The 13,349-nt window shown below is 41.1% G+C and overlaps 1 protein-coding gene across 2 annotated transcripts in view; it reads right to left on the reverse strand.

Moving 5' to 3' along the window:
* cracr2b (calcium release activated channel regulator 2B) overlaps positions 1–13,246 on the reverse strand; it is a 22,990-nt gene extending 9,744 nt beyond the window's left edge. Inside the window, exons 1-6 of one of the 2 annotated variants that reach the window (XM_079604305.1) lie at positions 13,207–13,246; positions 8,498–8,718; positions 7,437–7,548; positions 3,678–3,816; positions 3,318–3,464; positions 2,565–2,655 (exon numbers count right to left, since the gene is read on the reverse strand). In XM_079604305.1, the coding sequence (XP_079460431.1) occupies positions 2,565–2,655; positions 3,318–3,464; positions 3,678–3,816; positions 7,437–7,548; positions 8,498–8,716 (708 nt within the window). In that variant the 5' untranslated portion in view covers positions 8,717–8,718; positions 13,207–13,246. Of the gene's footprint in view, positions 1–2,564; positions 2,656–3,317; positions 3,465–3,677; positions 3,817–7,436; positions 7,549–8,497; positions 8,837–13,206 lie in introns of those variants that run through there. The other variant, XM_079604306.1, reaches the window with a different exon arrangement.
* Between the last annotated feature and the right edge of the window lie 103 nt (positions 13,247–13,349).

Here is a 13,349-nt window from a genome sequence, read left to right on the forward strand (position 1 = left end):
CCACAATCATCAATATTATCAATAAATCGCCATGAATAACCACAATCATCAATATTATCAATAAATCACCATGAATAACCACAATCATCAATATTATCAATAAATCGCCATGAATAACCACAATCATCAATATTATCAATAAATCGCCACGAATAACCACAATCATGAATATTATCAATAAATCACCATGAATAACCACAATCATCAATAAATCGCCATGAATAACCACAATCATCAATATTATCAATAAATCGCCATGAATAACCACAATCATCAATATCATTATCAATAAATCACCATGAATAACCACAATCATCAATATTATTATCAATAAATCGCCATGAATAACCACAATCATCAATATTATCAATAAATCACCATGAATAACCACAATCATCAATATCATTATCAATAAATCACCATGAATAACCACAATCATCAATATTATTATCAATAAATCACCATGAATAACCACAATCATCAATATCATTATCAATAAATCGCCATGAATAACCACAATCATCAATATTATCAATAAATCGCCATGAATAACCACAATCATCAATATTATCAATAAATCACCATGAATAACCACAATCATCAATATTATCAATAAATCGCCATGAATAACCACAATCATCAATATCATTATCAATAAATCGCCATGAATAACCACAATCATCAATATCATTATCAATAAATCGCCATGAATAACCACAATCATCAATATTATCAATAAATCGCCATGAATAACCACAATCATCAATATCATTATCAATAAATCACCATGAATAACCACAATCATCAATATCATTATCAATAAATCACCATGAATAACCACAATCATCAATATCATTATCAATAAATCGCCATAAATAACCACAATCATCAATATTATCAATAAATCGCCATGAATAACCACAATCATCAATATCATTATCAATAAATCACCATGAATAACCACAATCATCAATATTATCAATAAATCGCCATGAATAACCACAATCATCAATATTATTATCAATAAATCGCCATGAATAACCACAATCATCAATATTATCAATAAATCGCCATGAATAACCACAATCATCAATATTATCAATAAATCGTCATGAATAACCACAATCATCAATATTATTATCAATAAATCGCCATGAATAACCACAATCATCAATATTATGATCAATAAATCGCCATGAATAACCACAATCATCAATATTATCAATAAATCGCCATGAATAACCACAATCATCAATATCATTATCAATAAATCACCATGAATAACCACAATCATCAATATCATTATCAATAAATCGCCACGAATAACCACAATCATGAATATTATCAATAAATCACCATGAATAACCACAATCATCAATAAATCGCCATGAATAACCACAATCATCAATATCATTATCAATAAATCGCCATGAATAACCACAATCATCAATATTATCAATAAATCACCATGAATAACCACAATCATCAATATCAATAAATCACCATGAATAACCACAATCATCAATATCATTATCAATAAATCACCATGAATAACCACAATCATCAATATCATTATCAATAAATCGCCACGAATAACCACAATCATGAATATTATCAATAAATCACCATGAATAACCACAATCATCAATAAATCACCATGAATAACCACAATCATCAATATCATTATCAATAAATCACCATGAATAACCACAATCATCAATATCATTATCAATAAATCACCATGAATAACCACAATCATCAATATCATTATCAATAAATCACCATGAATAACCACAATCATCAATATCATTATCAATAAATCACCATGAATAACCACAATCATCAATATTATCAATAAATCGCCATGAATAACCACAATCATCAATATTATTATCAATAAATCACCATGAATAACCACAATCATCAATATTATCAATAAATCGCAATATTATTATCACGACGATCACCATTACTATAATATTCACCATGAACTAACTATAAGATTATCAGCATCATAATCACCATTATCATCACCACTGGTATCATAATCACCAGAAACAATAATATTATCCCCATCAGAATCACAATAATCATATCATCATCACTATCATAATCACCAGGAACAATATTATTATCCCCATCATAATCAATATCATTATAATCACCATGAACAATATTATCCCCATCATAACAATCATAATCAATATCATTATAATCCGAATTATTATCATTTAACTTCATGAACAATATGATTACAAACATTAATCTCCATGAACAATATTATCCCCATCATAACAATCATAATCAATATCATTATAATCCGAATTATTATCATTTAACTTCATGAACAATATGATTACAAACATCATAATCTCCATGAACAATATTATCCCCATCATAACAATCATAATCAATATCATTATAATAATCACCATCATCACCATTATTATCATAATCACCATGAACATCCTCTAATAATATTGTTCTCTAATTAAATAACCACAGTTCTTATACTAAATTCTTATCCGTACTAAAATCTTCATATTTATAGTGTGTGAATTTACCAGAGCTTGTCGTTTCTCTCTCTCTTCTTTTAACTGACTCTCCATGTCTTCATACATGGACCGAACCACCCGGTCATGATCTTCCTCTCTCCTGTAGGACATTTAAACACATTTAGAACACTTCTTTATCTCAAGACTGAAAAAGGACGTTCATTTTACAACAGGTGCATCCGAAATCGCATACTTCACTGCTATAGCAGGCGAAAAACTGTACAGGTGCAACTCGAGTAATTAGAATATGGTGCAAAAGTTCATTTATTTCAGTAATTCAACTTAAAAGGTGAAACTAATATATTATATAGACTCATTACATGCAAAGTGAGATATTTCAAGCCTTTATTATAATTTTGATGATTATGGCTTACAGCTTATGAAAACCTTTTCACAATATTCAAATTTTGAATTTGGGGTTTTCATAAACCCATAATCATCAAAATGATAACAAATAAAGGCTTGAAATATCTCACTTTGCATGTAATGAGTCTATATAATAGGCTATATTAGTTTCACCTTTTAAGTTAAATTACTGAAATAAATGAACTTTTGCACCATATTCTAATTTTTCGAGTTTCACCTGTATGTCTGAATTCACAGTATTAATAAAAGAGAAGAGAGTACATTTATACTCCACACATTCATCACACTATATATTTTAAGCAGTCGCAAAGTAATTACTAGAACCAACTCAAGAGAATATGCGATTTCGGATGATTTCGAGTGCAATGAGGCCCGAGGACCCCAATGAGTGCTGACCTGCGCAATGCCTGCTCTAAATTGTCTCTCTCTTTGAGTGCATCCTGTAGATGAGAGACGGTGTAGGACAGAACCTCCTCCAAAACCCCCAGAAGCTCAGGTTTGTCCCTCTGGAGCTCACCCCACAGAGTACACAACTCCCACTGACTAACACACAGACACACATGATGAAAAAAATTGAGGAATCTTTAAAACAGCTTAAAGCTAAAAATCTGAGTTCGGTAGATGTAGCGTTAAAACAAATGTGAACAATAACTGTATGTTAGCATTGTCACGCCAGTATTGATTTAAACATCAAACATACGAGCATGGTTTACTCGTTATCTTATCTACAGACCAGAGCTGTGTGTATTAACTCACTCTTTGAAGAGTTTATCGGCTCCCAGCTCCATGAGGATGTGTGTGAATCGCATCTCTGCCGGCTCTACTCGCTCCTCCTCAACTTTCTGTCCTTCCCCGCTCCTCGCTCTCTCCTCCGGCCCACAACCAACAAGCTCGCCTTATTTAGACAGAGAGATTTTAATTAAGGCATATTGTCACAGTCTTCGTCCTCATCATCTGTGTCACCTGTCTTCACCTGTGGTTCCTTGTCTGTTTCCCGCCACCAATCTGTTTCCATGGACACTGATCACTTCCTCACAGCTGCCTGTCATTTGTAGTCATCATCACAGTGTATTTGAGTTCCTGTCTGTTATCTGTTCAGTGTCCGGTATTGTTTGTGTGTTTGTGTTTCACATGCTGTCTCACCTGTTCCTTTGTATCCTGACTCTACTTTATTAAAGAAAGGATTTATTCCACGTTCGTCTCCATCATCCTTGCTACCAGTCGTGACAGAATACCGGACCAAAAAAGGTAATGGAGGAGGACGCTATGGAGGCTTTTATGTTCGACCAGAATGGTAGTAGTCTGGAGGAATTTGCTGCAGTTTTCCTGCACCTTCACCAGGATGGGAGATGGGATGAGGACTTCCTTCAACAGCAGTTCTGGAGCGGGTTAGACGATCCACTCGCCCAGATACTGCTGCAGGAGGATCTCGACCTACCTCTCGTCAAATTCATTGACCGTACGTTGTGGGTGTGTGGTTCCTCACTCACTGTGGGAGACATCCAGCCAGATCTTCGCGTCCAGCCAGATCTTCGCGTCCAGCCAGATCTTGAGCCCGCTGACCCTGCGCCAGAGCCCTCATCGCTGCCCAGCACAGAGCCCTCATCGCTGCCCAGCACAGAGCCCTCATCGCTGCCCAGCACAGAGCCCTCATCGCTGCCCAGCACAGAGCCCTCATCGCTGCCCAGCACGGAGCCCTCGTCGCTGCCCAGCACAGAGCCCTCGTCGCTGCCCAGCACAGAGCCCTCGTCGCTGCCCAGCACAGAGCCCTCATCGCTGCCCAGCACAGAGCCCTCATCGCTGCCCAGCACAGAGCCCTCATCGCTGCCCAGCACAGAGCCCTCATCGCTGCCCAGCACAGAGCCCTCATCGCTGCCCAGCACAGAGCCCTCATCGCTGCCCAGCACAGAGCCCTCATCGCTGCCCAGCACAGAGCCCTCATCGCTGCCCAGCACAGAGCCCTCATCGCTGCCCAGCACAGAGCCCTCATCGCTGCCCAGCACAGAGCCCTCATCGCTGCCCAGCACAGAGCCCTCATCGCTGCCCAGCACAGAGCCCTCATCGCTGCCCAGCACAGAGCTTCCTGCACCGCTGGTCCCGTCCAGCCCAGAGCTTCCTGCACCGCTGGTCCCGTCCAGCCCAGAGCTTCCTGCACCGCTGGTCCCGTCCAGCCCAGAACTTCCTGCACCGCTGGTCCCGTCCAGCCCAGAGCTTCCTGCACCGCTGGTCCCGTCCAGCCCTGAGCTTCCTGCACCGCTGGTCCCGTCCAGCCCAGAGCTTCCTGCACCGCTGGTCCCGTCCAGCCCAGAGCTTCCTGCACCGCTGGTCCCGTCCAGCCCAGAGCTTCCTGCACCGCTGGTTCCGTCCAGCCCTGAGCTTCCTGCACCGCTGGTCCCGTCCAGCCCAGAGCTTCCTGCACCGCTGGTCCCGTGCATGCCCAGAGCTTCCTGCACCGCTGGTCCCGTCCAGCCCAGGGCCTTCGCCGCTGGTCCCGTCCAGCCCAGAGCCTTCGCCGCTGGTCCCGTCCAGCCCAGGACCGCCTTCGCCGCTGGCCCCGGTCAGCTCAGAGTCCTCTTCGCCGCGGGTCCAGTCCAGTGCTGACCTCCCCAAGAAAATTTTGGGGGGGGGCAATAAGTCCTCTGAGGGGATCGTGGAGGCCCTTCCGACACGGTCGCCATGGCCGCCCGAAGGGTCCTCACCGCCATGGCCGCCCGAAGGGTCCTCACCGCCATGGCCGCCCGAAGGGTCCTCACCGCCATGGCCGCCCGAAGGGTCCTCACCGCCATGGCCACCCAAAGGGTCCTCACCACCATGGCCACCCGAAAGGTCCTCACCACCGTGGCCGCCCGAAGGGTCCTCACCGCCATGGCCGCCCGAAGGGTCCTCACCGCCATGGCCACCCAAAGGGTCCTCACCACCATGGCCACCCGAAGGGTCCTCACCACCATGGCCACCCAAAGGGTCCTCACCACCGTGGCCGCCCGAAGGGTCGTCTCCGCCGTGGCCACTCGAAGGGTCCTCACCACCATGGCCACCCGAAGGGTCCTCACCACCGTGGCCGCCCGAAGGGTCGTCTCCGCCGTGGCCACTCGAAGGGTCCTCACCACCATGGCCACCCGAAGGGTCCTCACCACCGTGGCCGCCCGAAGGGTCGTCTCCGCCGTGGCCACTCGAAGGGTCCTCACCACCATGGCCGCCTGAAGGTCCTACTGCTCCGCCGTGGTCACGCCCACAGCCAGCTCCGCCCTGGACGCCTGAGGGTCCGACTGCTCCGCCATGGCCACGCCCACATCCTGCTCCGCCCTGGCCACCTGCACGTCCTGCTCCGCCCTGGAGGCTTCCTGCTCCAGATCGGCCACCCCTTCATCAGCCTCCAGGGCGCCCACCCCCCCACCCCTTTGTAGTTCTACGGCGCGAGGTCGCGCCTAATTGAAGGGGGGCGTTATGTCACAGTCTTCGTCCTCATCATCTGTGTCACCTGTCTTCACCTGTGGTTCCTTGTCTGTTTCCCGCCACCAATCTGTTTCCATGGACACTGATCACTTCCTCACAGCTGTCTGTCATTTGTAGTCATCATCACAGTGTATTTGAGTTCCTGTCTGTTATCTGTTCAGTGTCCGGTATTGTTTGTGTGTTTGTGTTTCACATGCTGTCTCACCTGTTCCTTTGTATCCTGACTCTACTTTATTAAAGAAAGGATTTATTCCACGTTCGTCTCCATCATCCTTGCTACCAGTCGTGACACATATGGCTTAGTGCATACTACACATGCTATACTATACTGGATACTACTTTAAAATAGCATGTGAAATGGTATGCACTATATAATGACACATTTCAACATCACTGTTGCATGTTTAATTCAGCAAGTGGCATCAGGTTTTTATCAGCATTGCTATTGTTGATTAAAACTAAATAAAAAACATTTTTGGTAATAAAAAAAAAGAAAAAAAAAGGTAAAACTTAAAAACGAACTGAAATAAAAAAGTTAGGTTGAAGCACAAATTTACTCAAACTAAAATTAATTGGAGCTACAAATGTGTGTGTGTGTGTGTGTGGATATATATATAAGGACAAAAGCACATAAGATTACTAAAACTTAAACTAAAATTAAACATTAAAAATATGTTAAATTATTAAAATATTAAGTATTTATTTTTAAATAAATATGATAATAGTATAGAAATAACAATAATAAGATGCTGTTATAATCTTAGAAAAAAAAATATAGCTTGAATAAATTTCATTTTTAATCAACTTAAAAAAAAACGTATTTAAAAAAAAAAATTTGGTTACACTTTATTTTTAGGTGATGAAGTTACATTGTACTTACTCAAATAAGTACTAAATAATATTAATTAACTACATGTACTTATTATAGAGTTTCGGTTAGGTTTAGTGTACTTGTAATTATGCATAATACGGTTATAACTATAATAAGTACATGTAGTAACGTGTAACTGTCACCAAAAAATGTAAGTGTTACCAAACATTTAAATAGACATACACACTAACCTAGGCCGGTGTGGAACTCGAGGGGTGTAAGGTAACCGTTTTTGTCTCTGTCCAAACTCTCAAACACGGACTCTAACTGCTCAGGAGACAGAGGAAGCTCTTGCTGTAGCCGCTGGGGGATTTAAACACGATCACAAACATTAAACAGAGCTGAGAGCACTTGAAAGCATGACCAATATGGTCACTGATATATCATACACCCCTAATAAAACTTAGCACAGCTTTGGAAATATTAACGGGTTAGTTCACCCAAAAATGAGTAATTACTCTCCCTCATGTTGTTCAACCCCGTAAGACTTTCGTTCATCTTCAGAACACAAATTAAGATATTTTTGAGTAAATCTGAGAGGTGTCTTACTCCTCCATAGGCTTCTATTGTAATTTAAACTTGCCGGCCCAGAAAGTTATTAAAGACATCTTTAAAATAGTCCAAGTGACTACAGTGGCTCAACCTTAAGTTTATCAAGCGACGAGAATACTTTTTGTTCGCAAAAACAAAACAAAAATAACGACTTTATTCAACTCTTGATTTTCTTCAGTGTGTTCCTCTGAGTGAGTTCACGTAGTGGATTAGCGCAGCGCTTCTGGGTTGTACGTCAGAACGGAGGCTCACTATTGGCCAGCATCACACACGACCAGCGTCGGCCAATAGTGAGCCTCCGCTCTGACGTACAACCCAGAAGCGCTGCGCTGTTACACTACGTGAACTCACTCAGAGGCCCACAAACAGAAAACTAACAGTTGAAAAAGTCGTTATTTTAGTTTTTTTGCGCACAAAAAGTATTCTCGTCACTTGATAAACTTAAGGTTGAGCCACTGTAGTCACTTGGACTATTCTTTACTAACTTTATGGGCCGGCAAGTTTCGATCCCATAGAAGCCTATGAAGGAGTGAGACAGCTCTCCGATTTACTCAAAAATATCTTCATGTGTATTCTGAAGATGAACGGTGTTGAAACAACATGAGGGAGAGTAATTACTGACAGAACTTTTTTTTTTGGGTGAACTAACCCTTTAAAGGAATCATATAACGTCGACTTACACCACCCCGTCCTGTCTCACCTGCATGTCTCTCTTCGTGATGAATCCTTTCCCCTCTTTATCACAGAGCTCGAAGAGCTCTCTAGCTTTGCTCATTCTGTCCTGCCTGTCTGAGCCAGGAGGAGGCGCTTCGTTGTGCGACTGTAACCTCGCCGTGCGACCCGGCAGTCTGGAGCTGGGGGACATCTGACCACTGCCCGTCCCCTCCAACACCTCCCCGTCCTTCAGCCAGCTGGACATCACTGCAGAGAGACGCTCGGACTGAAATTACATTGGTCCTGTTGTGCTTTTTTCCATGGTCGTCTTTCTTTAGTGTTTGAGCACGAAAAAGGTTTACAAAGTCCCTCCAGCGGGAGTTATTCTCTCTCTATATCAGTGTCAGTGTTTCTGAACTCCCTGAAACGCCTCCATTGTAGTCTTGAGTTTCTTCCGGGAACGAACACATCACAATATTCCTCATTTTAATTATTAATATGAATAAAGGGGCGGGGCCTGCTTGAGTTGGTTAGTAGTGTGTTGAAACTCACGGTAATAGAAAGGGGCGGGACATTTCTCAAACATGCTCGAAGCGGTTGACCAATCACAACACACTGCTCCAGCCGACCAATCAGAGCAGAGTGTGCTTTTCAGAAGGAGGGGCTTCACAGAGGCAGGAACTAAACAGAGCGTTACTGACAGACTGGGAACATAGGAGCTGCAACAATGGAGAATAATGTGTTTTTTGAACACTCAAGAATGAAAACCTATTTTAGTAGACCCAAATTTTTTTATAAAATCTTTAATAGGTCCCCTTTAAGATAAGGAGCTTGTAAGGAATGTTGCTAAAGTGGTCAAACAATGATAAGAAAACTATTTTATCTTGTAGTTCTTGCCCTAATCGGCCACAAGTGTGACAAGTAACATACAACAAGACATTTTGTTGCTTTGTTGTTTGTCGCTTAGTTTCTATTTTTGTTCCGTCTCGCCCACAGTGAAATCTCATTAGTCCAAAATTATTCTCCAAATACCTCTAGTAGACAATATAAATTACTATTAAAAAATATGTTCTTTATATTGCTTTTCATTTTCAATATGGACGGAAAAATTACTTAAAGCTAGAAATTTGATGTGTCGCAACTGGTAAAAACATTATCCTTGCATTCAGCAAATGTTGCATTATTATTATTGCACTTTAAACTGGGATTTGGCCTGAGGTTAAACACTGACTTTAGTTAATCACTTAAAGTCAGCTTTATTAGTAGAATATGCTGAAGGCGGCTGAAATATCCAAACATATCCTCAAATACACATTAACCAGGATGTTAAACAGTCCTTCAAAAAGGTGCCAGTTGTTTTCTGACCTGCAGACGCTCAATACAAGTCTGCTGTAATTCTCTCGAGCACATGCCATATCTAAATGACATCTGTGTTTGTCTGATATTACGTAGACGTTGCGATGGTCTTGTGATTTGGGAGCTAAAGAAAACATTACTCCTCCTTCAGTAAATGTCCAGCGGCTTGAATGACCGGCTCCACATTTCCAAGAGCTCGACCGAAAACTGAGACCAATGCTGACAGAATTTTAGTACTATTTATACTGTAGACATATATTTACTTACACGCAGGCGCAGAACGCACATACTGTACTAGTTGACAGTCACCTTATGTCCTTTTGGTGTGTTCAAGCGCAGCTTTTTGGCCGAGCTCTCCAAGCAATCACAATATTACGGCTGGCACAAGTTGATTGGCCTCTGCTGATCCTGCAGCCAATGAGATTGCTTGCTCAACGTTTAACTAATCTGGTTCAGTGTTTGCTGTTAGCTGGTCCTGCAGAGCTACCAGAGCTCCTCTGAACCCCTCCAGCTCCCCAGCTCCACCTGTCTCTGCTACGGGATGTATGTATGTATTTATGCAGCAGCAGCAAATCTTACATGCTCACAGCAGCGTTTCTGTGTATCTGTCAGCAGTAGCGAGTCCACACTTGCTCTGCAGCAGCAGCGTAGCAGATCTAGTCCACAAAGACTAAATACATGTTAAAACTATTTTGAGAGTTGTCATGGTTTAAACACACACTCACACTTACTGGTTAGCTATCTTTGTGGGGACTCTACGTTAGACATAATATTTTTTTATATTGTCCAAACGGTATATTCTGTCCCCTTACACTAACCAGACCCCTAAACATACCCAACACACACACACACACACACACACACACACACACACACACACAAGCTTTCATTGCTATCCTTGTGAGGACATTCCATAGGCGTAATGGTTTTTATACTGTACAAACTGTATATTCTATCCCCTTTTGCCCCTATCCCTAAACCTACCCATCACAGGAGACATTCTGCATTTTTACATTTTCAAAAATATATAATTTAGTATGTTTATTAACCCATTCCCCTCATGGGGACCGCTGGCTGGTCCCCACAATGGAGGTGATCTCAGGTTTTACTATCCTTGTGGGGACATTATGGTTCCCACAATGTAATGTATAACAAGTACACACACACAAACACATCATCAACATTAAATGAACTAAACTGATGAATCAACAAAACTGTCTAATGTTACTGAATGAAATGTCGACCCAGGACGAGCTACAGGACTGAGGCTTTGGGGGTGTTGATGAACTCGATTTAGTTCATCTGTGTTTTGATCATCGTTCTGAATCCCATCCAGACGTATCTTTGACAAAAACTAGATTTTTTTTTTATGACACTTACCCACATTCAAGTGTAAAAAAAAGAATGCATGAAGCTAGAATAATTTTTTTTTTTTTTTTGGTTTAAAAGCAGAGGGGCTGTTCTTTCTTTTTATATATTGCATGTTCAGATGTTCATACAATCACACAATACAAGACATTTTGGGGGAAATTATTAAAAATTGGGGCGGTGGTTGGCACCTTAAAAGAAAAACTCTGGCGAGGATAGAGTCCATATAAGATAAGAGAATCAGTTAGACAATCACTTACTGGAAGAATTAGTTATCAACTCATTTTAAAGTGTTCAAATATTGGCTGATATATTAACCTGCCACTCATTATCTCTTGACCTGGCTGTTCAGACACATTTGTGTTTATCAAAGAAGAAACAGTCACCTGCAAATGCTGATAATCTCAAAATGACCAAATCATTTTCAACCCTTCTTCTTTGACGATAGGCCACGACTATATTACATAATCAGCAGGCTGGTGGGAAACACTGCAGCAACACTAAATATACAGACGTGGCATTAAGATTTATGCAGGACACTCCCTCTCATGCCATGAACAAACAGGCCCTCCTGCTACCGATGGTCATCTCTCAAATTACAATAAACATTTACTCATGTAGGAATCAAGTAACTCTCCACACAAGCCACAATTTCTTTTCTCTTTCCAGGATGTGCACCGCAAAACAGGATGAAGTCACGTGACACACTGCGAGAGGGAGTGTGTGTAAAAGCAAAGTGAGATGCAAATAAAGACTCGGTTTACATAGACAGCATTCAGAGCTCTTACCCACAATCACGAGTTTATGATTCCCGTGCGGATGAGGTCTGGATGCAAGGGAAATACCTCCATACTAAATGACCACAGGTCATACGCAACATGCAGTATTTGCCTAATGAATGAAGGCACTGGGTTGTGGTTGGAACAATAGCTCAGAGTGATTATGAAGGATTTGAATCAGTGATATCAAATCTTCGGTTGAACCTTATTTAGGTACAATATACATACGGCCATATTTTTAAGTGACACCTAAAAATGTTTAAGTGCAAGTTTCATATGTGCTACAAAATGTTTATAATGTTCTGCTTGGAAATGAAGCTTGTGTTGTCCTAATGCGATGACATTCTGACTGTTTAAAGTGTGATTTAAATAAAAATCTTAGAAGGCCACTGTATTAATAGAAAACATTAATTGTGATTTCCCGAGTCAAGATATGTGCGGATACACCAAAATATATGGGCACGGCATGTTTACACCCACAATAAAGCCATATACAGGAATTGCAACACTCACGGTCAAATAAACTTCCCGAGCTCAGATACTTTTACACACGACAATCACATGAGAGATAAAGTCTGACAGCCATATGTCAACTTCAGATATGAAAAGATATGTATTTTTGTTTGCTCTGTGTTGGTAAATAAGTATTTTATCCTTTAGCAAAACAAGCTCAGGTTCTGTAAGGCATGTTAAATCATTAATTTGTTACAATGAAAATGCAAACCCAGGAAGAAATCACTCAGGTATGCCCGAGAACATGTGCAAGGAATGGATCTACTTCATACATTCAATTTCAACACAATACACTTCAGAGTATAGTACATTAACATTTAACATTTTATAAATGAGTGTTTGGACTCAAAATAGGCTTGAGCTTTATAAATAAATGTATTGTTGCGAAACTATTGTAGATGGTAGATTATGCCATATACTATTTACCATGTTGTTAAACGGAAAACTTGGCATTAGCATTGTATACGTCCAAAAACATGGCAATTCCTTTATAAAGGAAATGAAGGGCATGCATAATATCATTTATATTTTATAATTAAAGTTTTACAAGACAGTGTCGACCACTTTAGACAGCAAATGTTGGTGTCATTCATAATTTAAGCCATATGTCAGCACCGCCAATGAACTTTTCATTATGTTAAAACAAACTGAATGAAGTTAGAACGTAAGGAACTAGTGTTGAATTGAATATATACGAATTGTAATGCATTAATAAATTAAATAAAGAGACAGAACATACCAGACCAGTGATGCGAGGTTGCTCAGGTGTGTAGCGTGTCCAAACGGCAGGTGTTTTATACTTGAACACCGGCAGTGTCATCCAGCAGGGGGCGCAAGAGCTTCGAGAGCATCAGAGTACCGTAATGTTTATAATAAAGCCTC

The sequence above is a fragment of the Phoxinus phoxinus genome, assembly GCF_949152265.1.
Source record: "Phoxinus phoxinus genome assembly, chromosome: 25".
In the NCBI taxonomy this organism is placed as follows: Eukaryota; Metazoa; Chordata; class Actinopteri; order Cypriniformes; family Leuciscidae; genus Phoxinus; species Phoxinus phoxinus.